Genomic DNA, 27,464 nt, shown 5'->3' on the forward strand with positions numbered 1-27,464 from the left:
AGCCTGCCAATGTGCATGAAACAACAATTGCTGTTGCTGAGTGAATATTAGCCGCACTATTCCCCTTAAATCATTCGGGCACAAAATTTGCGTGTTAAAGAGGTAATCCAGCATTTGCCTAACAGGTTCGCTTTTCACCCCAAACTGGCTGACTGTGGACCGCAACTGAGATAACAACTTCCAGTCTAATGGGGTATACTCTGCCAAATTCTGTATATGGTTCCCCTGAGCATCATATTGTGGCGTGTATGTGACCGGGCAAGCTAGAGCGGTAGCTGCCTCCATTGCCTCATTATCCCCCATTTGCATTGCCTCCCTTGCCAGAGCGGCCCAGGCCTCCCTCCTTTGTTTGGCCATCTCCCACCACGGGTCACTGAGTGGCTCTGGTTTATGACCTGGCTCTGCGAGACTTCTGCACTGTTGGCGCCTCTGCGCAGGCCGTTTGAGTGGGGGAGGTGGCAGGCTCGGCTCGCGCTCTCGGCGGGGGGGCGGCACGCTCAGTCCGCGTTCCCTGTGGGGGGGCAGCGGGCTCAGCTCGCGTTCTCGGTTTCTGCAGGGGGGCAGCGGGCTCCACTCGCGCTCTCCGCCGGGGGGCAGTGGGCTCCGCTCTCTCCCCCTACGGGGAGGCGGCGGGCTTCGCTCGCGCCCCCCTCTCCCTCTAGCCCCCAGCTCGTCCTCCTTCTCCTCTGACAGAGGAGGTGCAGACGGCCCCGCCGCGCCTGTAACCTGATCCGGCATTCCACCCTGTTGTGAATCCAATGGTATTAACACCTTGTTTACCGAAGGCGCGAGAAGGTCGTCCTCACAACCATAGCCTATATTCTTCTTATGAGCTTGTGTCGCCGTTTCTGCCGCCTTACGCTCAGAAACATGTTGCAGTAATGAGTTATGTACTACACGCCATAGCTTGCCCAATTTCTTTGCTGTTTTATCATCTTCTAACACCACTGTAGCAGATAGGGCCTGGCGTTCGGAAGATCTCGTGATGTTACGGGAAGACAGGGCCCCTGCCCCCTTAGATAAGAAAATTAACATAGGAATGTAGCCCCCTAAACCGGATTCCGGTAACTTTCCACTTGCCCAGGTAACTTTCCATCCCCTACTAACCATAGATGGTAAAGACAGACCCCCACCTGACGTAGAAGCCCCCTAGACTATAAAACCCCACGGGAAGAGAGAATAAAGGCCTTTGATCCTCCACCACATTGGTGTCCGCGTGTTTCTTAGGCCCGAGCGACCCTGGGGAAATGGGTTGCCGTGCTGTTTCCTGAAACCAGGCCGCCTGCCTTGTATCAGAAGGCAACATTCTGGTGCCGAAAACCCGGGAAGCCGATCAGCGCCCGGGGAACGGGAATTCGCCTGGACGGGAAGCAGCGGCTGCAGCGGCGGGTCCCGACTGCAGCGGGGGAGACATCCCCGGACCAGCAAGGAACATGGAATCCTATGCAAAGGTCGTATCAGATATGCATGCACAGTTTGGGATAGAATGTAAAATTAAGGATTTATCTCTCGCATTGCCGAGATTGGTTAAGCTGGGGGCTATAGAAAGCCCCACGGATATCCTCCATCCGGAGGTTTGGGATGGTTGCACAACGGTCCTGGCCGAAGACACTATGTTGTCCGGCTCAGGGAAAGCCCTAAAATCCTGGGGCAAAGTTCTCCAGGCTTTACAGAAAGCTCGACAAGAGCAGGAAGCCTGGAAAGCCGCACAAACCTGCTTGCTAGCCCCCCCACAGCCCGGGGTAGGTGCGGCGACACAGACTGAGGAGATTCTTGACCCGGGCGGTCTCGCGGGGGGGGCGCGGTCGGCGGAAACCCCCCAGAGAGCGGGGTCGCCATCGGGGGGGGAAAGACACGCACGGGCGTTCTGGCGGGGGTTGGCGGAGGAGGCGCGGAACACGGCCGACCCCGCCGAGAGCGGCGCCGGGAGCGGCAGGGACTCCCCGCCGCCATATGGGTTTGAAAAAAGTGCCGAAGCACATGGTGAGGGCGGAAGTAAGGAGACGGGGGGCAGAAATACAGTCAGCGCGACCCAGAACGCATGTGCGGGAGAGCGGGGAGAAGGGGCGGCCCCCGCGGTACGGCGTAAGACCAATCAAAGCGCTCTATTCAAATTAAGTCCTTATAGGGCAAGACCCTCCCCCAGCAGGAGGCGGGGGGACCCCAGGGGGAGGGAACGGCCCGACCCCCGCAGGAGGGGGCGGGGTCAGAGCCCGGGAAAAAGGCAGAGCAGCCCGGAAGAGCGGGCTCACTCTGTTTCCGGCTCTGACTCTGACTCGGTCTGGGACGAGGGGGAGTCAGGGAGTTCGGATTCGGATTCTAGCTTTAACAGAGGGAGATCAGCGGCATACAAGGTTTCTAGTCGCAGGGCTCCCGCATGGGTGAAGGGGTCATTAGAGAAAGACCGGACTCCGCTTACGGATTGGCGGAAAATAAAGATGTTTTGCGCGGAGTGGAGCCCGTCTGCTAACCTGGTGCTCCCGGTCCGCGTGAGGGGAACAGGCGATAACCAACAGAGGACTTACTCCCCTGTAAACCCAAAGGAAATCCAGGCAATAATCAAAGCGATTGCAGACAAGGGAATTAATTCTGCCATGGTTACCACACTTATTGATGGCGTTTTCGGAGGGGATGATATGTTGCCTTTTGATATTAAACAGACGTGTAGAATGATTTTTGATGGCGCGGGGATGATAGTTTTTAAACAGGAGTGGGAAGATCAATGCACAAAGGAGCTGGCCCAAGTGACAGGACCTAACCATCCACTGCATGGCTCCAGCATACAGAGACTCATGGGCAGAGACCCCACTATGATCACCCCCCAGGCGCAGGCTGAGGGCTTGCGGGCTCATGAGGTTATGACAACCACCCGTGCTGCCCGGGAAGCCATCCGTGCTGCGGCTAAAGTAGTAGCCAGTCCAGCCCCATGGTCGACCATCAAACAGAGTGAGAGCGAGAGCTTCACTCAGTTTGTGGACAGACTTCAGGCAGCACTGGACTCCTCTTCGTTGCCGTCAGAGGCTAAGGGTCCCGTGCTGGCAGACTGCCTGCGCCAGCAGTGTAACTCAGCCACCAAGGACATCTTAAGGTCACTGCCACCTGAGGCTAATGCAGCAACCATGATTAGGCACATTGCAAAGGAAGAGCACCTGGCTCCCATCCAAGCAGCAGTTCACACTGCAATAACCAGTGTGATGGCATGCCTTAAGTGTGGCCAGGCAGGCCACCTGGCAGTAAACTGTCCCCAGCCAAGGCACCTATCAGCAACGGCTCCACCACACCAAGGGGAATATTGTGGGCACTGGGGCTGTGAAACCATTGTTACAGATGCCAGACTGTCGGGGCCTGGGTGGGGTCCACAAGAGCCCGACAAATTCTTACAGTTCACCTGGGCACCCAGTGGCTGCAAAACACCCGTCTTCCTCCAGGGAAGCTTTTAACAGTCTTGCAGCCACACCACCCCAGTTGGGCCATAGGCCGAACGTGGACAGTTGTCCTTCAAGGGTCAAAAGAAAGAGTAAATGTGCGAATTATCAGGCTCCAACCGTTGGAACCCCGAGCGGTTGGACCAAACAAAGTGATTAAAAGCGTGCCGAAAGGAAAAAATGCAACCTACCCTAAAACCCTACCCACTAGAGTTAGCAAAGTCCCAACCGGCCATGCGGAAGTCTTTCAGATAGACCGCGCAGCCAGATCGTACTCAGACCCAATCCTTTATATCCCTGAATGAATCCAACCCTAACCTAACCGAATCCTGCTGGCTTTGCTACGATGTCAAACCTCCCTTTTATGAAGGAATCGCTTTAAACACTCCCTTCAGTTACTCCACAGCCGATGCCCCTCACCAGTGCAGATGGGAAACCCCTCGCAAAGGGATCACCCTGAGTCAAGTCACAGGCCAGGGCAGATGCTTTGGCAATGAAACCCTAGCTAGGCGGAGAGGCAACGTCTGCACCAAAGTTGTCAAGCCCAACAGGAAAAACAATAAGTGGGTAGTCCCATCCGCACCTGGGATGTGGGTTTGCCAGCGATCTGGAGTGAGTCCCTGTGTGTCTCTTGCCAAATTTGATGACTCTAACGACTTTTGTGTCCAAGTTCTGATTGTTCCTAGGGTCCTGTACCACTCAGACGAAGAGGTGTACCACCTTTTTGAGAAACCCAGCCGGCTCCACAAAAGAGAAATAATAACAGGTGTAACTATCGCAATGCTGCTCGGTTTAGGAGCAGCAGGAACGGCAACGGGTGTCTCAGCCCTAGCGACACAGCACCAAGGACTGTCCCAGCTGCAAATGACCATCGATGAGGACCTGCAAAGGATCGAGAAATCCATCTCCTTCCTGGAGAAGTCAGTCTCCTCTCCCTCGGAAGTGGTCTTGCAGAACAGGCGAGGTCTGGATCTCCTGTTCATGCAGCAAGGAGGCCTGTGTGCCGCCTTGAGAGAGGAGTGCTGCTTCTATGCAGACCACACAGGAGTCGTGAGAGACTCCATGGCAGAACTCCGAAACAGACTGGCTCAGAGGCAGAAGGACAGGGAAGCCCAACAGGGCTGGTTCGAGTCCTGGTTCAATCAATCACCATGGCTAACCACTCTGATTTCTACCCTAATAGGTCCACTGGCATTGCTACTTCTAGCGGTTACCTTCGGACCTTGCCTGATGAACAAGCTGGTCTCATTCGTTCAGGCCCGCCTGGAACGGGCCAACATCCTGTTCATCGGGCAACGAATCCAACCAGGGAACACTGCCAGCCACAAGTCCTAACCTTGACTGGCGAAAACTTATTCAGATTTACCAAACCCCCTTTTCGGTATCGAACTGCAACCTTATACCTCATTTCAGTATATGACTACCTCATTCATTTGTGAAAAAGGGGGGGGAGATGTAGCAGGTAGGGCCTGGCGTTCGGAAGATCTCGTGATGTTACGGGAAGACAGGACCCCTGCCCCTTTAGATAAGAAAATTAACATAGGAATGTAGCCCCCCGAACTGGATTCCGGTAACTTTCCACTTGCCCAGGTAACTTTCCATCCCCTACTAACCATAGATGGTAAAGACAGACCCCCACCTGACGTAGAAGCCCCCTAGACTGTAAAACCCCATGAGAAGAGAGAATAAAGGCCTTTGATCCTCCACCATATTGGTGTCCACGTGTTTCTTAGGCCCGAGCAACCCTGGGGAAATGGGTCGCCGTGCTGTTTCCTGAAACCAGGCCGCCTGCCTTGTATCAGAAGGCAACAGGTGGATGGGCACAGGGAGCAGAACAGCCCCCCTGTAATCCAGGAGGAAGCAGTAGGTGACCTGCTGAGCCACTCAGATGTTCACAGGTGTATGGGATCGGATGGGATCCATCCTAGGGGGATGAGGGAGCTGTGGATGAGCTCCCCAAGCTGTTCTCCATCATTCACCATCAGTGCTGGCTCACCAGGGAGGTCCCAGAGCACTGGAGGTGCCAGTGTGAGCCCATCCCTAAGAAGGGCTGGAAGGAGGAGCTGGGGAACTCCAGGCCTGTCATCCTGAGCTGGGTGCCCAGCAAGGTTATGGAACAGATCACCCTGAGTGCCATCACAGGGCACCCACAGGATGGCTGAGGGATCAGAGCCAGCCAGCGTGGATTTCAATATCTGCATTGATGATCTGCATGAGGGGACTGAGTCCAGCATCAACAAATTTGCAGATGACACCAAGCTGGGTGTGAGTGTGGATCTGCTGCAGGGTAGGAGGGCTCTGCAGAGGGACCTGGACAGGCTGGATCCAGGGCCCAAATCCAACAAGGTGAGGTTGAAAACCACCAAGTGCCGGGTCCTGCACTTTGGCCACAACAACCCCTGCAGTGCTACAGGCTGGGGACAGAGTGGCTGGACAGCAGCCAGGCAAAAAGAGACCTGCAGGGACTGATGGACAGCAGGCTGGACATGAGCCAGCAGTGTGCCCAGGTGGCCAAGCAGGCCAGTGGCTCCTGGCCTGGATCAGGAATGGTGTGGCCAGCAGGAGCAGGGCAGGGATTCTTCCCCTGCACTCAGCACTGGTGATGGCACACTTCGAGTGCTGTGTCCAGTTCTGGGCCCCAAATTCAGGAATGGAGGAGCTGGAGCGTGTCCAGAGAAGGGCAACAAGGCTGAGGAGGGGCCTGGAACACAACTCCTGTGAGGAGTGGCTGAGGGAGCTGAGGTTGTTTATCCTGGAGAAGAGGAGGGTCAGGGGAGACCTCATCACTTTCTGCAACTCCCTGACAGGAGGGTGCAGCCAGGTGGGGGTCAGGCTCTTCTCCCCAGGCAACAAAAATAAGACAAGCGGACAAAGACATAAGTTGAACCAGGGGAGATTTGGGCTGGAAATGAGGAAATATTCTTTACAGAAAGGGTGATTGGGCACTGGAATGGGCTGCTCAGGGAGGTGGTGGAGTCACTGTCCCTGGAGGTGTTTAAGGAATACTGGATGTGGCACTCAGTGCCATGTTCTGGGTGACAAGGTGTGTTTGGGTCACAGGTTAGAGTTGCTGATCTCCAAGGCCTTTTCCAGCCTGGTTAATTCTGTGATTCTGTGATGATTGTGACACTGCAGTGCCCTGAGGCAGGAAGGGGCCATTGTGACACTGCAGGGCCTCGTGGAACTAAGAGGATCACAGTGACACTGTGTACTGAAGGCTCCATGGAACCAAGGCCCCACTGTGACACTGCGGGGCTGAATGGAAGCAAGGAGTCCAGTGTGACACTCTGGGTCCTCGTGGAACCATGGAGGCCACTGTGACACTGCAGGGCCTTGTTGAACCCAGGGGCCATTGTGACACTGTGGAACCAAGGAGACCCTTGGGAGATCTTTGGGCCCAATGGAACCAAGGGGCCATTGTGACACTGCAGGGACTGGTGGAACTAAGGTGTGGGGGGTTCAGTGCTGGTGAAATGCCAGTGCCCCCACTAGAATATACTTACTCATTTTCTGCTGTGAGATAGAATTAGAAGGAAAGCAAAGCAGGCTTAAGACTTTAGAAGAGTATAAAGAAAACTTTATTAATGGTAACTAAAAGAAAAAATAGTAAGAATCCGAATATAACTTTTAGAACACCTCTGTTCCCCCCTACAACCTTTCCCACTAATAACATACAGAAACAATTCAGTCAATTTATCATGTCTAGAATTGTCTTTCTTCAGTTCACTTAGGGAGAGGAGTCCCTCTTGCCATTTTAGGGAAACTTCTCCACAAGAAAACAGTTCTCTCATGGCTTTTAATTTCCATGACCAGCAGCTGCCCAGGACTCTGCAATCGTGAGTCCCTCCCATCTTTTCACAGCCTTCCCACAGTTGTGTTTATGGGCTTTGTGCACTTATGGGGTATTAATTTAACGATGACCTGTTAAAGAGCAAAAGATTTCTTTATCTGTCTCTGAGATGATCTTCATCTCTGGGAACAGAGGTCTTCCTCTTTTCCTAAGGCCAAAGGGTCTTCATCACTCCTCTCTCTCTCTGTTCAAACTTCTCATGGGATCACAGCTAATTCAGCATCTGCTTGCTTTAGCATAAATGCCTTTGCTCATATCTACAATTTGAGCACTTCATCCCCACATACTTTCAATGAGTTACAGGGAAAAAAGAGTCTGATGTATCAATTATATTTTCTCCATTGCCTTACAAGAGGATTTCAGCCCAGGACTGAGGCATTTTCTCAACCCTTCCATCTGGGGCTTGACTTCTTCTTACTGACCTACATGTCTTAGGATGTTCTCTACATCATAACACAGAGTGTCTTCACTCTGTTATTTTCTTTCACTCAAGGGAGGACTGAAGGTCTGTAAGGCTTATCTATGCACTGAAAGAGTCAATATCTGCCCCAGGGCCTGCAGATGCTCATGTGATTCCTGCCGTGTGGCGGCGAAAGCAATCGCGGTGCTGGAATTTTCAGGCTGCCCTGGGGGCTGTGTCAGGATCAGCTCCATGGCCAGTCTCTGGCCCCTGCTGCATTCAATTCCAGGCAAAGGGCCACTCTCTGTGTGGGCTACAAGGCCGCCTCTGGCCTCAGCCACATGATCTCGTGCAGCAGCCACACTGGGGGGAAATGGCTGAGATCTCAGCTGGAACACACCACGGGCAGATGGCCTGGCAGCTGCTGGCACCCGGCTCTGCTGGGACAGGGCTTGGCAGGGTCCCTGAGAAGGGGCCCAGCCATGCAACAAGGCCTACCTGGCCTGTCCTGGCTGAGATGGGATCCAAGCCGGCTTTGTAACCTGTTCCCAGGCTGGAAGCGAGCATTTTTCCCACAGTTAGTTTGTTTTTAACATGTGTGTTCATAGAGATGTGTCCAGCTTTCTAGTGGTTTAACAAGGTGTCAGTCTTCAGAACCAGTCACTGATTGGTGCTTTCAGGCACAGAGGAAGATCTCAGCAGCTCTTCTCAGAATAATCATTTCTATGGGTGACTTCTTCCCTCCTCACCAAATGTCAATTATTGCAAAACCAGCACATAGGGAAAAATTGTGACACTCTGGTGCCCCATGGAACCAAGGGTCCCTTGTGACACTGCAGGATCTTGTGTAAGCAGGGGTCCATTGTGACACTGCGCCACCAGGGAATCCATTGGGGCACTCTGGGGCCTCATGGAACCAAGGGACTACTGTGACACTGTGTAACCTTGTGGAACCATGGAGGCCATTGTGACACTGCAGGGCCCCATGGAACCAAGAGGCCAATGAGTCCCTGACAGGGACAACGTAGCGGCCCCTTGGAACCAAGAGGCCATCAGGACACTGTGGAACCAAGGAGAGCATTGCTGCACTGTGAGCATTCATGGAATCATGGATCCGTTGTGACGCTGCCGAGCTCAAGGATCCAAGGGACTTTTTGACACCAAGGGGTCCCCTGGGAAAAAGGAACCTTTGTGATGCTTTAGGGCCTCATACAACTGTGGTGACCAAATTGGCTGCAAGTGTTGTTCTGCTGGAGGGTAGGAGGGCTCTGCAGAGGGCCCTGGACATGCTGGATCCAGGGCCAAATCCAACAAGGTGAGGTTGAACAACACCAAGTGCCGGGTCCTGCACTTTGGCTACAACAACCCCTGCGGTGCTACAGGCTGGGGACAGAGTGGCTGGAGAGCAGCCAGGCAGAAAGGGACCTGCAGGGACTGATGGACAGCAGGCTGGACATGAGCCAGCAGTGTGCCCAGGTGGCCAAGCAGGCCAATGGCTCCTGGGCTGGATCAGGAATGGTGTGGCCAGCAGGAGCAGGGCAGGGATTCTTCCCCTGCACCCAGCCAGGTTGTGGCCAGGTGTGAGGCCACACCTCAAGTGCTGTATCCAGTTCTTCGCCCCCAATGTTAGAAGGCCATGGAGGGCCTGGAGTGTGTCCAGAGAAGGTCAACAAGGCTGGGGAGGGGTCTGGAAGAGAAGCGTGGTTAAAAGGACCTGAGGGAGCTGGGGTTAAATAATCTGGAGGAGGCTCAGGGCAGACAGGGTTGGGTTAGGGTGCAGGTTGGACTTAATGATCTCAAAGGTTTGTTCCAATAAACGTGAGTGATTTCCTTGCCATCACCAGCCCTTGCTGGCCCCAGGGGCTGATGGCATTTGTGCTCCCTCAGGTTCATGTCCCCACACCAACAGCATGGGGGTGCTCCCCCTGCTGTGTGCAATGCAAACAGGGGCTGCTGAGCCAGTGCTGCCGTGTCTGTGCCTGCAAGGATGGGGCACCTGTGTGAACTGGGGGAGAGGCCAGGGCTGCAGAGGGGGGATGTTGTTGGCAGCTCCATCAGGACGCTCTGGGACGCTGCCCTGGGCTGTGCAGCACACTGGGGATGGATCAGCCCCTGCTCTGCTGCTCCTTCCCGTCTGCCCCAGGGCCCTTGCAGAGCCTCAGCCATGCTGTTTGCCCCCAGCCTGCCCACGGCCAGCCTGGGGCTGCTCACGGGGGTTTTCTGTGCTGAGCATTGGCCTGGCTGTGTTCTTGAGTGAGCCTGGGCAAGGAGCCTGGAGCCCCCAGGGCCTGGCCTGAGGCGTCAGCGCTGCCCCAGCAGTGCCCATGGCCTGTCCGTGCTGCAGCCCCGGCACTGCCACCTTCAGGGCTGTGCCCAGCCCCGAGAGCACTCAGGCCCTGCAGCAACACCAGGGCCACCAGGGCAGCAGGGCAGGGCCACGGCAGCAGCACTGGCAACACCAAGTGCTGCTGCTGCTGGGCACAGCTGCTGGGCCAGCACTGATCTGCCCCAGCTCTGCACACAGACATTGCTGCTGCAGCTCCAGAGAAGGCAACAAATGAGCAAAAAGATTCTGCAGTGTGCTGTAGAAAACTTTGCTGGGAGTGATCATCATTTCATTTAAAGGCACCAAGAGTGCAGCCCCTCATTGACACAGTCTGTGGCCACAAGGAAGGTGGACAGAAAGAAAATGACCAATTGCCCAAATAATGAAATTTTTTTGTGACAATAAGAAAAAAGTAAAACAAAGGTAAAGAAACTCTGTAATGAAACCAAGAAGAAGTATTAAGTATTACTTTTATTAAAAGTGAATTGCAAACACAGGCCAGCAGTTTAATGTTCCCAAAACCATCCAGTCATCAGTGTCCACACTGCAGCCTTGAGCTCCTGGTTCCTCAGGCTGTAGATGAGGGGGTTCAGCGCTGGAGGCACCACCGAGTACAGAACTGACAGGGCCAGATCCAAGGATGGGGAGGACAGGGAGGGGGGCTTCAGGTAAGAAAACATTGCAGTGCTAATGAACAGGGAGACCACGGCCAGGTGAGGGAGGCAGGTGGAAAAGGCTTTGTGCCGTCCCTGCTCAGAGGAGATCCTCAGCACGGCCCTGAAGATCTGCACATAGGAGAAAACAATGAACACAAAACAGCCAAATGATAAACTACCAGTAACTACAAGAAGACCAAGTTCCCTGGGGTAGGATTTAGAGCAGGAGATCTTGAGGATCTGAGGCACCTCACAGAAGAACTGGCCCAGGGTATTTCCATGGCACACAGGCAGGGAAAATGTATTGGCTGTGAGCAGCAGAGCATTGAGAAAGGCACTGGCCCAGGCAGCTGCTGCCATGTGGGCACAAGCTCTGCTGCCCAGGAGGGTCCCATAGTGCAGGGGTTTGCAGATGGACACATAGCGGTCGTAGCACATGACGGTCAAGAGGCAAAAATCTGCCGTAGCATAAAAAACAAAAAAAAAAAACCTGTGCAGCACATCCAGTGTAGGAGATGTCCCTGGTGTTCCAGAGGGAATTGTGCATGGCTTTGGGGACAGTGGTGCAGATGGAGCCCAGGTCGCTGAGGGCCAGGTTGAGCAGGAAGAAGAACATGGGCGTGTGCAGGTGGTGGCTGCAGGCTACGGCGCTGATGATGAGGCCGTTGCCCAGGAGGGCAGCCAGGGAGATGCCCAGCAAGAGGCAGAAGTGCAGGAGCTGCAGCTGCCGCGTGTCTGCCAGTGCCAGCAGGAGGAAGTGCCTGATGGAGCTGCTGTTGGACATTTTCTGTGTCTTGTCATGTGGATCTGTAAGAAAGGCATTCATGGAATACTTGTGTTTGGAGAGGACTTTAAATATCCCAGCACAGCGTGGGGGCACTTTCCCCCCACTGCCTGCCCAGGGCTCTGCTGCCTGGAGCTGTCCCTGCCAGCAGCTGCTTCCCTGTGCCCAGGGCTGGGCCCTGCCAGTGCTGCCAGAGCCCAGCCCAGCCCTGGGGGCTCAGCTCTGCCCTGCAGACCCCTCCCAGCTCAGGCACTGCCCAGGGGCAGCTCTGGCTCTCCAGGCTCTGCAGGCTCTGTCAGAGCAACCCTGAGGAGGCTGGAAAATCGCCACTGATGGCGCCTGTGAGAGGTTCTGTGCTGATTTCTGTCACTGCATGGTTTATTCAGATCGGAAAAAAAGGGTTTTTTTCTCAGCCTGAATTGAGAGATTAAGATCTATGGGCAATTTCCCATCTAGGCAACGGAGAGCAGTACGTTAAAAAAACAGGAATTCCTCTTTTATGCAGCCCCTGGCTTGCTGTGTTACCCGTATAATGTACTTGGAAATGTTCTGCAGTTAAATATCTTGCAGGATCAATTCTGAACAATGCAGCATCCTCCCTACACAAGTAGAAAAATTCCAAGCTTCACCAGGTGTCTCCTCCCACCCAAATCTTGTCCCCCCAGACTGGGAGCAGCTGCCAGGGCTGGCTGAGAGCTGTCCCTGGCAGGCAGCAGAGTCCCTGCCCCAGCACAGCGCCCTGGGCTGCAGGACCCTGCTCTGCAGGACAGCCCTGGGCACCCCTGGCTGCTCTGCACAAGAGACAATCAGAGAATGTACTCACACGGTCTGTAGGCATTGGGATGTTCCAGCTTTTGGAGATGGCTCCAGGAGCTGCAGCTGCATTGTCCTGCAGCCAGAGGTTCCTGTGCCAAGGGCTGGCAGTGATTCTGCCCCAGGCACTTCTCAGCACCTTCCCAGCCCTGCCTGATTGAAGCTCTCTGTGCCTCTGTGCTGTGCCCGGGGTGGCTGCAGGCAGTGCCCCAGCCCTGCTGGGCTGGCAGAAGAGCTGCTCATCAGGAGAAATGTGCTTTTGAAGCTCTTCTTGGTTACCAGGAGCTGCCTCTGTGCCAGGAGCCCAGCCCAGCTCAGCAGCACAGACAGAACACAAGGACTTTAATGAGCCTCTGGGGCTTTGTGCTCAGGCCCTGAACATCAGTTCCTGAGAGGGAGCTGAAGAAACCTCTCCAGAACTCCAAGGAAGAATCCAACTCCAAAGTTTCTTGGACTTTTAATGGGTCCCACTGAGGGACACGACTGAGGAAGTGTCCCCAGGCCCCAGGCAGAGCAGAGAACTGGAGGCCGTGATGACAGGTGGGGACAAAGAGAAGCCAAGTCTTAGTGCCCTGGGGCACAGCAGGGTCTGTGCCACCAAGGGCTGTGAGGAGACACCTTGTCTGGCACAGCCCCAGCCCCAGCCAGGCTGGGCACTGTCAGCCCCTTGTCCTGCCCTCAGCATCCTCCCCTAGCCCACATCCCAGTGGCCTCAAGGATCTGCTGGAAGGAGTCCCTGGGGAGCCTTGCTCAGGAATGGCCCTGGAGGCTCCTTAGTGCTCACAGAGTTTTTCAAAGGACTTTGGGTTTGACTTTTGCCTTGATGTCTCTGAGAGCTTTGTGCAATCATGGCCTCCAATTATCTGCTGTAATTAGTCCCTGGAGAGGATTTGTCAGTAACAACATTCAGTGGGGCTCATTAATGCTTCAAGGTACTTCAGTTATTTTAAGGTACTTGGTGTTTCACTTTTAATACAGACTCTAAGAGAGGTTTCTGCAATCATGGCCATAATTATCTGCTTTAACGAGTCCCTTGAGAGCTTTGTACTGACATTTAATGGGGCTCAATAATACTTTGAGATACTCAAGACTTTTAAGGTACTCTGGATTTTCCTTTCCACACTGAATCTCTGAGAAGTTTTTGTGCCATCCTGGCCTCCACTTCTCTCCTCCAAGGAGTTCATGAGGAGCCTGTGTAGGGGATGGACCTCAGTGGGACACATTCATGATTTGAGACACTTGGGGGTTTTCTTCTCACTTTGACTCCTGGAAAGGTTTGTGCAATCTCCTCTCAGGCCCTGAGATTCCACGGCTCAGCTCCAAATGCACCATAGGGGTTATTAGGATCAAGCAAGTCCTGACAAACCATGGCTCTGCCTTGATTTTCCTCTGCTCTAGTGCAGTTCATCAGAAATATTTCTGTAGTGGTTTTGGTTCACCAATTTGAGATTTCTTGGAGAATGCAGCATTTATTGTTGTGGGTTCAGTGTTGGCTAAATACCAGTGCACTCACTAGAATATACTTACTCATTTCCTCCTGTGTGATAAGATTAGGAGAACAGCAAAGCAGGCTCAAAACTTTCAGAGGGTATAAGGAAAAGTTCATTAGTAGCAACTAAAAGAAAGAGTAATAAGAACAAATCTTTCAAAAAACTTCTCCTCTCCCTACAACCTTTTCTTTCTTACTGACAATATAAAGAGACAAACCTAGAATTTTCAGTCAGTTTATCCCAACTATAATAGTCTTTCTTGAGTTCACTTAAAGAGAGGAGTCTCTCTTTCATGCTATGGAGACTTCTCCAGAAGAGACACTTCTCTTGTCGCTCTCAATTTCCATGAATAGCAACTGCCCAGAAAAATCTGCAATTGTGACATCCCTCCCAGTTTTTCAAAGCTCTTTTACAGTTGTGTTTATGGGCCATGTCAACTTATGGGGTATTAGTTAAAAGATGAGCTGTGTAAGAGCAAAGGTTCTCCTCATCTATTTCTGAAATCATCTTCATCTCTGAGGACATCTTTTTCTTCTCCCTGTGAAGGCACAGGATCTCATCACACTTCCCTTTTTCCATGTTCAAACTTCTCATGGGATCACAGCTACTTTGACATTTGCTACTTTAGCATGGAGGCTTGTGCTGAACAAGTCATTTCCTCGTACTTTTCAATGTGATACAGGGAAAAAGAGAGTCTGATCTATCAGTTACATCCTTCTCCATAGCTTTACAAGAGGATTTCAGCCCCAAGATCATAAACATCTCCTCATGCCTCCGATCTGGGACTCAACTTCCTCTTCGCTGCCCTCGGTGTCTTAATATTGCTCCTCTATGTGCCTGCACTTTGTACTTTTCTCTCACTCGAGGGAGGATGGAAGCACTGAAAGAGTTCATATCTCACCCGGGGCCTGCAGATGGTTCCATGAGTCCAGCTGGGGTCAGTACTTGCAGCCAGACCTGCTCCCTGTTCCTTCGGTTCCATGGGGCCCCGCAGTGTCCCAATGGTCCCTTGCTTCCATGAGGCCCTGAGGTGTCATAATGCCCCTTTGGTGACACCAGGCCCTGAAGGGTCACAATGGTCTCCATGGTTCCATCAGGCCCCACAGAGTCATAATGGTCTCTGGGTTCCATGAAGCCCCGCTGGGTCACCATGGCCCCTTGGTTCCATGGGCCCTAGTAGTGCCACAATGATCCCCTTGATTCCATGGGCTCCAGTGGTGCCACAATGACCCCCTTGGTTCTATGGGCTCCAGTGGTGCCACAATGATCCCCTTGGATCCATGAGGTCCCCACAGTGTCCCAGGGATCTTCCTTCTTTCGCAAGGAAAGAACCCAACCCCAGTGTTGCAGGAGCAGCCACCAGAGGCCAAGGCCAGCCAGACTTGATGGTATTGACAGATTTACCTGGGAGCAACCCTTGGTATAGGGAGCTTTGGAGGTGGAATCCCAACTTCAGACATGGACGGAGGAGAAGGACGGTTCTTTTACATAGGAAGGAAAGCAGGGAACGCTGATATTTGAGGGGCCAACGAAAGGCGGCCATCAGAGGCCTAGGTCAGCCAGACCTCTCTGTTCTAGTTGCTTTTGTATGAAAGCAACCCTTGGATATAGGGAATTTGGGAGGTGGAATCCCAATTTTGGCCATTTCTTTGTAGAGAAGAACAACAGTTCTTTTTCATAGGAAGGAAAGCATGGAGCCCAAGTGTTTCAAAGGCAAAAGAGGAGACAGGTGGCTCCTGTCCTGGCTCCCAAGCCAGCCAGGCCTGATTGTCATGGCAACTTTTGTCATGGAGGAGTCCTTGGATATCAGAGGAGAAATCTCAATTTTGAACTTGGACTCCTTGAGAAGAAGGATGGTTCTTTTCCATAGGAAGGAAAGCATCAAGCACAGTGTTTTGAGGCAGGTGAGGGACAGCTCCCAAGCGGCAAGGGCAGCTAGACCTGTCTGGCTTTCATTTGGGAGCAATCCTTGGATGTACGGAGTTTTGGAGGTAGAATTCCAGGTTTGGCTATGGGCACCGGGTCAGGATGGATGGTTTTTACCAATAGGAAAGAAAAATGCCAAGTGTAAGTGTTTTGGAAGAAGATGAGAGGTGGCCACCCTTAGACCAACACAGCCAGACCTGGCTGTCCTGGCACCTTTCATCTAGGAATTCTCCTTGGACATAGGGCATTTTGGAGGTGGAACATCAATTTTGGCTGTGGGTGCCTGGACAGAAAGAAGAGTTTTCATTAGGAAGGAAAGCACAGAGACCCAGTGTTTCAGAGGCAGTTGAGTGCCAGCCCTCAGGAAGACAAGGCCTGCCAGATTTGTCAGTCCTGGCAGCTTTTGTCTGGGAGCTATCCTTGGATATTGGGAATTCTGGAGGCAGATTCTCAATTTTGGCCATGAGCACCTGGTCGAGATGGATGTTATTTTCCCTTAAGCAAGAAAAGCACATGGTCCCAGGGTTTCAAAGGCAGATGAGAGTTGGCGCCTGGGTGGCCAAGGCAGGCAGACCTGTCTCTCCTGGCAGATTTCATCTGAGAACAATCTGTGCATATACGGAAATTTGGAGGAGGTATTCAAATTTTGGCCATGATCTCCTGGAGGAGAAGGACACTTCTCTCCCATAGGAAGGAAAGCCAAGAGCCCCAGTGCTTCAGGAGTTGATGAGAAGCAGCCCTCGACATGCCAAGGTCAGCCAGACCTGTCAGGTGGTCCCCAGGAGGCCCAGCCAGCCAGACCTGTTCCATGTTCCCTTGGTTTCATGGGACACCACAGTGTCACAATGGTCTCCTTGGTTCCATGAGGCCCTGGAGTGTCACAATGTTCCCCTTGATTCTGTAGTGTCACAATGGCCCTGTGCTCCCATGAGGCCTTGAAATGTCACAATGGCTTCATGGTTCCACAAAGCCCTGATGTGTCACCATGGCCCCTCGGCTCCATGCACCCTCGCTGTGTCACAGTGGCCCCTCTGTGACACTACGGGCTGCACAAGGTCACCATGGACCCTTGGTTCCTTGGGGCCCCCAAGTTTCACAATGGTCTCCTTGATTCCATGAGGCACCACAGTGTCACCATGGTTCCTTGGTTCCATGAGGTTCCGTACTGTCACCGTGGTTGCTGTCAGAGACTGCATGAGAACAATGTCCCAAGACACCTTGGGATGCTCGGAATGCCCGTGTGGGGCCAGGGCCGGGTCAGGTTTGTGGTGGGACAGAGCCCCGCCCCCAGCCTGGTCTGGCAGAGCTGTCAGTCACACATCAGGAGCTGTGCTAACCCAGCTCTGATTAGCCCAGATGTTAATCAATCAATCACACACTAGCAGCTGGTGTCTACCCTGGCTCTCATTGGACAAGCAACTGGCAGTCCCAACCCAGGGGTGGGCCCATGAAGGCCCAGGAGGTTAAAAGCCAGGGCACGAGGGCAGCCCAGGGTCTGGATACTGTCTTCTCTTGGGGTTTCTCTGCTGGTGATGCTGGAACCCCAGCAGTTGATACCTATGTGTGTGTTGTTCTATGGATCTTCTGTCTTTCTCTTGTTCTCTATTTCTTCTCCTTGTAATCCTACTTACCTGGAACATTTTTGGTAACTTCGCAAGTTAAGGGTTAAAGGATTTTAGGGTAAATATGTGGGAATCTAGGGCACAGGGAATATTTCTCTGTCTGCTCTGAGGGGTCCTGACCCCCAGAGAAACACTGCCTTTAACCATCCCCCATGGAGAGGACTTCCAAGACTTTGAGACAGATTAGAATTTACCAAAGTCTGAAAAAGATTAGAGGGTAGTATAGCATGTGCCTTGGGTGAGAAATTTAGGTCTTGGGATTTTTAATATGATGTAGATAAGAAGCAAGATGGAGGAATTTGGATGTAGTCCATTTCATCTTCTTCATCTACTCCATGTTCTGCAGTGTTGGTGGCACAGGGTCATTGGTCAAGGAAAGCACAGTGTAGAGGTTAGGTGGACAGTCAAGGGATGAGTAATTGGTAGATAAGTAGAAATAATATACATTTTAAGAGTTAATTGGGTGAGACAACTTTAAAAGACCTTGAAACCGTACATTTTAGAGCCATGTTGAGGTGTTTATCTAGTGTGCTTAGCCTGGTATGCACAGCATGCAAAACCTTAGAGAAGATAACAATAAACAAGAAGCCGAAGACCAAAAAAGTCCTGTGCATCTCCTTTTACCTGGCACAGAACTGCTACAGGAGGGTTTCCCACATCCAGAGAGCCCCCACAAAGGCTGAATGTAAAACAAACATCAATAACTGGCACCTTGACAATATTTATAATAGGTTGTTTTTTCCATAAAGTTGTTGTTATGGTTTGGGTTTGGTACAGAGTTAGTGCTCTTATGAGAATATATTCTTTTTGGTGTTTGTTGTGAGATGTGACTAGGAATAAGCAAAGTAGGCTCTAGGTTAAACATAAAGAAAACTTTATTACTTAAACTATAAGAAAAGAAGGAAAAACTTATAAGGGAAAAAAATTGAAAACTTTACAAAAAAGCACTTTCTTCTTCTCTACTACTAAAAATTTCCCAATCCGATACATTCTTTTAAATTATTAACTGTTTAGCTTGGCACTACATTTTAGAATACTCAAATTTTAGTCTATGAAGAGGAGAAGAGTCTTTTTTGCACTATAGGCTGTTTTTGGAAACACGCTGAAACCTCGTGTGCTTTTATGTCACTCGGCACCGCCCGGAAAGTTTTTTTGCTGCTTGTGACATTTTCTTTTTATGCTTAGTGCTCTCACTACTGTGCATGGACTAGAGCTGCTTTTAGGGTTGTTTTTTAAGGATTCTTTGTCTTACTCTAAAAAGGCACAGTTTCTGCTTTGAGACATCTGTTTCTCTTATTTTTTTTAACTTTCTGGGGCTGAGGGGTCCCCACAATGAATTTTTTTGGTTTTGAGACACTGCTTCCCTTTAAGTGCAGTTTCTGTGTTACAGGAATAAAACTGGTTCAGTTTATGGCTACACAAGAAAAGTCTAGCTAAAAGGCTACTCTAATCATTTCTCTCTCCATTCAGCTAGTCTTCTGTACTTTTTTCGGGCTGGGTCTTTGTTATCTCATCTCTTGTCTGTCTTCTTATATAGTTTTGAGGAGGATCAGCATTTTTGCGAGGTTTCAATTATGAAAGAAAGGGGTTAAAAATTTCAGTCTCTGCCTGTCTCAGAGCTCTGGCACTCTCACACTCACTGCTGCTCCGGCCGGCACTTCTTCGCTGCACTTCCCCCCCCTTCTTTCTCTTTTCTGGCCGGCTGCTATTACATTCGTTGTCGCCGGCTCTCTCTCTCTCTCTCCTGGGGGGGGGGGGGGGGGAGGGGTGGCTGCCCGAGGTCTCTTGGGGCTCCTCCACCCTTCCATCCTCAAGGGCCTCCTCACCCCCCATCTCTGTCCAGGCCCAGGCCTACCACATGGCTGCCCCTCCCCCGCCCAGCTGCTGCTGCTGGACGAGGGAGGGCGATCCGACCTCTTTCTCTCGAAGTTCTAAGAGAGCTTCTCAGGGCTGAAGCTCTGCTTTTAACTCCTGTGTGTTCTCAGAGGTGTGTCCAAACCCCACTGGCTACACTAGGTGTTAATATCAAAATTTGAGCACTCATTGGTTTGACTACAGCGTCTCAGAATTCTCACTTCTTCTTGGTCAAACCACCACAGTTGTTTAATGAAGAATGTTGTCTTAATTAGCCAGTCATATGAAATGTGTTGATTAAATGACCAATGAGGTCCATGTGTAGCAAACTAAGGTATAAAAGAAGAGGATTGAAAAAAGGGTGGCTTTTTGCCTTTAGCCTTCTGATCTGAGTCATCTCTGATTTAACAATGACATTTGGAGATCTATGGGGACTATTGGGAATCCTTGTGACCCAACAGGAGCTTCTCTAATAAACTTTGCCTGAAGCTCCCACTGTGCCCATGACAGGAACCCCTGTGAGTGTCTGGGACATCGCAGCTTTTTGGCAGCCTGGGGACTCCTAGGATGTGACCATGGAGCCTCCATGAGTGCCTGTGACAGATCGGTGCCTTTGCAGCCCAAGGTCCCCTGGGATGTGACCATGGAATGGCTGTGACTGCCTCTGATCACACAGCTCTTTACCATCCCAGAAATGCCTGGCACGTCTCCATGGAGCCCCTCTCCTGCCTGTGACATTCCAGCCCTTGAACAGCCTGGAGACTCTTGGAAAGTCCCCATGGAACCCCTCTGAGGGCCTGTGAACAATCTGATCCTTAGCAGGCAACCATCCCCAGCCCCCTGTTGCTATGGTCAGTTTCCATGGCAACCACCACCAGCCCCCAGTTGCTATGGTCAGTCCCTTGGCAGCTCCATAGAGACCCTGTGCCAGGGGTGGTTGCCATGGACACCAGCTCAGGCCTGCAGCCAGAGCCCATTGCCATGGCAACCATTGGCTGCCCCATCCCCAGGCTCATGGGATCCCAGAACCACAGAATTGGCTGAGCTGGGAGGGACCCATCAGGATCCTCCAGTCCAACTGCTGGCCCTGCACAGGACACCCCAACAATGCCAGCCTGGGCCTGGCAGCGCTGGCCAAACACTGCTGCAGCTCAGAGAGCCCTGGAGCTGGGACCCTTCCCTGGGGAGCCTGGGCAGGGCCCCAGCAGCCTCTGGGCAAAAACCTTTTCCTGACATCCAACCTGAGCCTGCCCCGACTCAGCTGCAGCCATTCCCTCCACTCCTGTCCCTGGACACCAGAGGGAAGAGGTTCCCACAGCCCCAGCCAGGGACCCGCTCCCAAGGCTGTTGCCATGGCCACCAGGGCTGGGACCAGCTGGGATGCTCGGTTTCCACGGGCAGGAGTTCAGGAATGGGATTCCCCAATTTCCTGCTCCTGCTAAAACTGTGCTGCCCTCGCTGCCCTCCCGCCTCCCATGGAAAGCATGAAAGGCAAAGATCCTGGGCTGGGATAAGAATAATTTATTGGGAACAGCAACAAGATAAGGAACAAACACAAACAGAAACAATATTGATAACAGAAGGTATACGAAAAAGGACTTACAGGGAAAACTACAACATCAACTGCCTGGCTCTTCCCAGCAATGTATTTCCTCCTGCCTGGAAAAGACACCCTTCTCCTCAGGGAGAGTCCCTTTCCTGCCCCAGCAATGATCTGAGGTGGGAGTGAATGTAATGACAGGGCCATGGCCAGGCCCTCACATGCTTCAGTCCTACCTCATGTCATTGATGGGGGCAGGAAAACGGACATGTGTCTTCCCAGCATGGATCACAGGGCATATGCATCACCAGGGCTTTTCCCAGTGTGGTCTTCCAATGATGGATGAAGCCGGAGCAGTGCATGAAGCTCTTCCTGCACTCGAGGGGCTTCCCTTACCGGTGCCTCCACTGGTGTATGGTCAAGGCTGAGCGGTGGTTGAAGCTCTTCCCACACTGGGGAAACTTGTAGGGCCCCTCCCTAGTGTGGATGTGCTGCTGGGTCATGAGGTTGGAGTTGCGGTTGAAGCCCTTCCTGCACTCAGGGCAGTGGAATGGCCTCACCTCCGTGTGAATCCGCTGGTGCTGGAGGAGATTGGAGCTGGTGTGAAACTGCTTCCCACACTCGGGACCCTCATAGGGCCTCTCCCCAGTGTGGATCTTTTGATGCCTGATGAATTCTGAGCTGCAGCTGAAGCCCTTCCCACACTCCCCACACTCATAGGGCCATTACCCAGTGTGGATCATGTGGTGGCTGATCAGGTGGTTGCTCCTGCTAGAGCTCTTCCCACACCCCAAGCACTTGTAGCACTTCTCCCCATCATTAAGCTGCTCATGCGCCACCAGCTCTGAGCTCTGGCTGAAACTCTTCCCACCGTCCCGGCTCAGGATGGGTCTTTCTTCCTCAGAGGACCCTGGGCTGGGCTTGCAGCCCCTCCTCCTGTGGGATCTCCGTGGTATTTCCTCCATGTTGTATTCCTATGCCATGGAGTTGCTCAAAATGGCCTCTTCCACGAGGTTCTGCCATGGAGATTTTTTCTCCCTGGTCTCCATTCTCAGCTCCTTGTCTAGGGGAGGAAGGACAAGGACAGGATGGGATTTTCCTCCGTGCCAGAGGGAAGAGGAAAGAGATCCCTCCAGGGATTTCCCAGCGGGACGGCATTGACCCCAGGTTTATCCTGCAACCAGGGGCAGTGCTGGGCTGGGAGATGGAGCAGGAGAGAAGGGGAAAGGGGCACTGACTTCCTCCTCACCTGACTGGGTGTTCCGGGGCTCCTTCCTTTTTGTCACAGCTTCCTCCTCCTTCTGGCACAGTTTTGGGCATTGGAAATTCTGGTTTTGGAGGAAAACAAGGAATGAGTACATTGAATTTTGCACTGGTTTTAAGGTAAACCTGGAAGCCTCTAAACCAGAATTAAAATTTAAAAGAAAATGAAGATCAAGGCAATGATACAGAAAGAAACACTGCCTTAAACTGTCAGAGTCAGGATATAACCTGACACCCTGTTGGTCAGGGTGGTGGCAGCAGTCCCATAAAATGGTGACTGCAGTCCTGTTGGAGTGATTAACATGATTCTGTCAAGGCAGTGATCCTGTAGAAGGGTCTGGTCTTCCTCTGAAGGTCTAGTGGTGGTTATGGAGCTCTTGTCCTCTGGGAATCCAGTAGGCAAGATGCTCCTGGTCTTTCATACCTCAGCTTATATCCAGGTAGGAATGCTTGGTTCCTCCCCTTGGGCGGAGCATCCCACAATGGGATGATGGAATTTTATCAGTCCTGCAGTGTCACTCAATGGCCCATTCACAGAAGATATCTTCCCTGGAGGGCGTTATCAGGGCTGAGTCATGGAAGAGATAAAGAATACTGCCCCACCTGTTTATAACAGTTGATAAAGTTGGGGATTGAAAACATGCATTTGGTTACATCTTACATTGCACCTGAAACAGTGCTCAGGGAGTGAACACCGCCCCCCTTACCCAAACTGGCTCAGGTGTAAAACCCCCACCCTGGAAAGGCCGCACACACAGGGGACAATGTCACACCTGGCCCCCTCCCGAGGAGGTCTCTGTCCCTGTCATTCCCTTGCTCTCCTCCTTTTCTCCTTCTTTCCATCTCTCTCTACACCTCACATTTACTGTTCAATAAATTCCATTTTGGATTTGGTCTCGTTAGCACTGTAACTGGGGCAGAGGCATCTCTTCAACAATTTTCTTAACCAGATTGTGACATTATTTTGCCACAGTGAGTTTAGGCATCTGACCCCAAGTGCCTTTGACAACAGCATGGCTCCCTCCTCTGAGGAGGTTGTGGTTCTCTCTGGAGGAACTCTTGGAAAATTGGACACAGCTTTCTCTGAGCGACTTATGGGAGAACTGATGAGGAAAATGGCTGTTGTGTGCCCAGAATGTACACAAAATATTTTGCTGTCTTTGCTTGAAAAGTTTGTTAAAATCACTGGAGGAAAGGGAGCAAATGTTACCAGAGAGACTGACAAGGTTCATTCACCCCATGGTGAGGAACCCAAGGCTGCTAAAAGTCCTACAGGAAGCCCAGCTCAAGTATGTAGATTCCTGAATAACTCCTGAATTCCCAGGCTTGGGTTCTTTGACAAATGTGAGAATCATTATTCTCTTCGTCCCTGTCACCTTTGTGACAGCTACTAAGGGCTTCGCCTTCCATTTAATAATCTGTATTGTGACAAATTTACACTTTTCTTTTATTAGAACATGCCAGCAGCTGAGCTGGAGCTGTGCAAGAACCGATGAAACTTGGAATTGCCACAGAATTGCTTCTATTGTTGGTGTATTAATATTTGGGATTTGTTTGCGTTTTCATCACGTGACTTGTGGGAAAAGCAAATATTCATCGAAGTATTTTATGCACAGTTAAGTTTGATTCTTGCCAAGTTAATTTTGTCCAGTTCCCAGAGGATGCTCAAGGGGTCTCTGTCCCTCTTGCCCTGGGGTCTGCTGGAGAGGGGCTTGGGAGGGTTGTCCCTGTCCCTGTCACCCCATGCCATTCCCCAGGGGATGTCCCTGTCCTGGTCACCCCAGGCCATTCCCCAGGGCGTCTCCATCATTCTCACCCCAGGGAATGCCTGGGGGGTCTCCCTCCCTGTCACCCCTTTGCCAGGGGGTGCTCAGGGCAGTCTCTGTCCCTCTCAACCCAGGGGATGCTCAGGGGTCACTGTCCCCTCGCCCTGGGGGATGCTCAGGGGGTCTCCATCCCTCTGGCCTCAGGCAATGCCTGTGCAGGGCTGGGGACCAGAGGCTCTGTGTCCCTCTTACCGCTGAGGGTGCTCGGGGCTGGGGGGGCTCTCCGACCTTCTCACACCTGGGGAGGCTGGGGGGGGTCTCTGTCCCTCTCAGCCCTGCTGTGACCCCACCCAAACATCATCGGGGTCAGAGGGACAGAGACACCTCCAAAGCCACAGAAGGGCAGAACCGGGGATTTGGTTTGGGGCTGAGGACTTCGGAAGGGACTGGAATTGGGGCTGGGCTTGGACTTGAAGCAGAGATTTAGATTCGAGCTGGGATTGGGGTTAAGGCTAGACATGGGATTGGCTTTAGGGCTGGGGTTGGGATTTGGTCTGGGGCTAGACAAGTCTGGGACTGGGATGAGGTTAAATACAGAACTGGGAGTGTGTCTCAACATGGAGTGAGATTGAGACCAGGATCAGGGTCAGGTTTGGGACTGAGCCCACCCAGGGCAGGACAGGGGGGGTGTCACTGCAGGATTTCCCTGGCATCGTCCCAGCCCTCCTCAGGCACCTCCAAACATGGGGGGACAGCCGGGTGCTCCAAGATCCAGGTACTCCCACACTGCCCCTCAATACCAGGTGAGCATTCCCTGAGGGCAGCCCTGACTGTGACCCTTGGGGCTCTGGGATCAGCCCTCACATCCCTGTGGGAGCATCTAGAGGCAGGGCGAGAGATTTCTGTCCCTCCTCTTCCCTGTGGAAAGATGAAGCCCAGCTGCCCTTTTCTTCTGGTGCATCCTCCTCTCCTTCGGCATGGGTATCCAGGGACAGGAGTGGAGGGAACGGCTGCAGCTGAGTCGGGGCAGGCTCAGGTTGGATGTCAGGAAAAGGTTTTTGCCCAGAGGCTGCTGGGGCCCTGCCCAGGCTCCCCAGGGAAGGGTCCCAGCTCCAGGGCTCTCTGAGCTGCAGCAGCCCAGGCCCAGGCTGGCATTGTTGGGGTGTCCTGTGCAGGGTCAGCAGTTGGACTGGAGGATCCTGATGGGTCCATCCCAGCTCAGCCAATTCTGTGGTTCTGGGATCCCATGAGCCTGGGGATGGGGCTGCCAATGGTTGCCATGGCAACGGGCTCTGGCTGCAGGCCTGAGCTGGTGTCCATGGCAACCACCCCTGGCATGGGGTCTCCATGGAGCTGCCAAGGGACTGATCATAGCAACAGCACCTTGATAATGGTTGCCATGGAAACTGACCATAGCAACGGGGTCCTGGCGATAGTTGCCTGCTAAGGGTCAGATTTGTCAGAGGCCCTCAGAGAGGTTCCATGGGGACTTTCCAAGAGTCTCCAGGCTGTTCAAGGGCTGGAATGTGACAGGCACAGACAGGGGCTCCATGGAGACATCCCAGGCATTTCTGGGGAGTGCAAGGGGCCGTGTGGTCAGAGGCAGTCACAGCCATTCCATGGTCACATCCCAGGGGACCTTGGGCTGCAAAGGCACCGATCTGTCACAGACACTCACGGGGGCTCCACGGTGACATCCCAGGAGTTCCCAGGCTGCCAAAGAGCTGGGATGTCCCAGACACTCACAGGGGTTCATGTCATGGGCACAGTGAGACCTTCAGGCAAAATTTATTAGGGAAACTCCTGTTGGGTAACAAGGCACAGAAAGGATCCCCAATAGCCCCCATAGGTCCCCGAATGTCACTGTTGAATCAGAGATGACACAGACTCAGATCAGAAGGCTAAGGGTTAAAAGCCACCTGTTTTTTCAGTCCTTTTATATCTTGGTTTCCTACAGGCGGATCTCACTGGTCCATTAATCAACACATTTCACATGATTGGCCAATTAAGACAACACTCTTCATTAAACAATTTTATGGAAAAAAGCCAACTTACTCCAAACATTGTCAGCCAAGTGTTTTCTCAAAAATCCACTCAGATAACACCATTATTGATGTTTGTTTTATGTTGGGCCTTTCTTGGGGTCCCTGGATGGGGGAATCCCTCCTGTAGCAGTTCTATGCCAGTTAAAGAGATGCACGGGACTTTTTCAGTCTTCAGCTTCTTGTTTATTGGTATCTTATCTAAAGTTTTGCATTGCTGTCCACACCAGGCTCAGTGCACTGGAAAAACACTGCAAAATGGCCCCAAAACGTACAGTTTCAAGCTCTTTTAATATTGTCTCATCCAATAAACACTTGAAAGGTGCATTATTTCTACTTATCTACCAATAACTCATCCCTTGACTGTCCACATAACCTCTGCACTGTGCTTTCCTTGACCAATCACCTTGTGCTACCAACAGTGCAGAAAATAAAGCAGATGCAGAAAACAGGGACTACATCCCAATTCCTCCATCTTGCCTCCTATCTACACCATATTAATAACCCCAAAACCTAAATTTCTCACCCAAGAAACATAGTATAGTACTCTCTATTACCTATTTCACATTTTGGTAAATTCTAATCTTGGAAGTCCTCTTCATGGGTGAAGTGGAAAGGCAGTGTTTCTTTGGGGGTCAGGACCCCTCAGAGCAGACAGGGAAATATTCCCTATGCCTTGGATTCCCACACATTTAACCTAAAATCCCTTAACCCTTAATATGTCAAGTTGCCCAAAAATGTTCCAGGTAAGTAGGATTAGAAGGAGGAGAAAGAGAGAACAACAGAAAGACAGAAGATCCATAGAACAACATGCACATAGGTACCAACTGCTGGTGTTCCAGCATCACGAAGAGAGAAACCACAGGAGAAGGCAGGATCCAGACCCTGGACTGCCCTCGTGCCCCAGCTTTTAACTTCCTTAGCCTTCATGGGCGCGCCCCTGGGGTGGGACTGCCAGTTGCATGTCCAATCAGAGCCATGGTAGGCACCAGCGGCTGGTGTGTGATTGATTGACAGCTCAGCCAATCAGAACTATGTTAGCACTTCCCGTACTGTGTGATTGACCGCTCTGCCAGGCCAGGGCTTGGGGTGGGGCTCTGTCCCACCACAAACCAAGGCCTGACCCGGCCCTGGCCCCACACGGGCCTTCCGAGCATCCCAAGGTGTCTCGGGACATCGATCTCATCCAGCCGCTGACAGCAACCACGATGACAGTACAGAACCTCATGGAATCAAGGGTCAATTGTGACCTCATGGTGCCTCATGGAATCAAGGAGACCATTGTGCAACTCAGGGGCAGTATGGATGCAAGGGTCAACAATCAAACACTGGGGTCCATAGTAACAAAGAGCCATTGTGACACAGCGAGGCCGCATGGAGCCAAGGGAACCCTGTGACTCTGTTGGGGCTCCTGAAACCAAGAAGCCATTGTGACACTTGCAAGACTTCATGGAATCAAGGAGAATACTGTGACAGTGTGGGGACCCATGAAATCAAGGAACCATGGAACAGGTCTGCCTGCTTTGACCTCCTGGGGGCTGTTTGACAGCTCCCACTGAATTTGACATGTCAAGGGCCACTTCTCATCTGACTGTGAAGCACTGGGGCTCTGTGCTTTCCTTCCTATGGAAAAGAGCTCTCTTTCTTGTCTAGGCTTCTATGCCTGAAATTAGGATTCCACCTCTAAAATTCCCTATATGCAAGGAT

The 27,464-nt window shown here is 52.1% G+C and overlaps 1 protein-coding gene across 1 annotated transcript in view; it reads left to right on the forward strand.

The window, feature by feature from the left end:
* Nucleotides 1-2,810: 2,810 nt before the first annotated feature.
* LOC141727801 (olfactory receptor 14J1-like) overlaps nucleotides 2,811-27,464 on the forward strand; it is a 31,456-nt gene continuing 6,802 nt past the window's right edge. Inside the window, exon 1 of the mRNA XM_074534090.1 lies at nucleotides 2,811-3,060. Within this exon, the coding sequence (XP_074390191.1) occupies nucleotides 2,811-3,060 (250 nt within the window). The remainder of the gene's footprint in view (nucleotides 3,061-27,464) is intronic.

The sequence above is a fragment of the Zonotrichia albicollis genome, unplaced genomic scaffold (genome assembly GCF_047830755.1).
Source record: "Zonotrichia albicollis isolate bZonAlb1 unplaced genomic scaffold, bZonAlb1.hap1 Scaffold_254, whole genome shotgun sequence".
In the NCBI taxonomy this organism is placed as follows: Eukaryota; Metazoa; Chordata; class Aves; order Passeriformes; family Passerellidae; genus Zonotrichia; species Zonotrichia albicollis.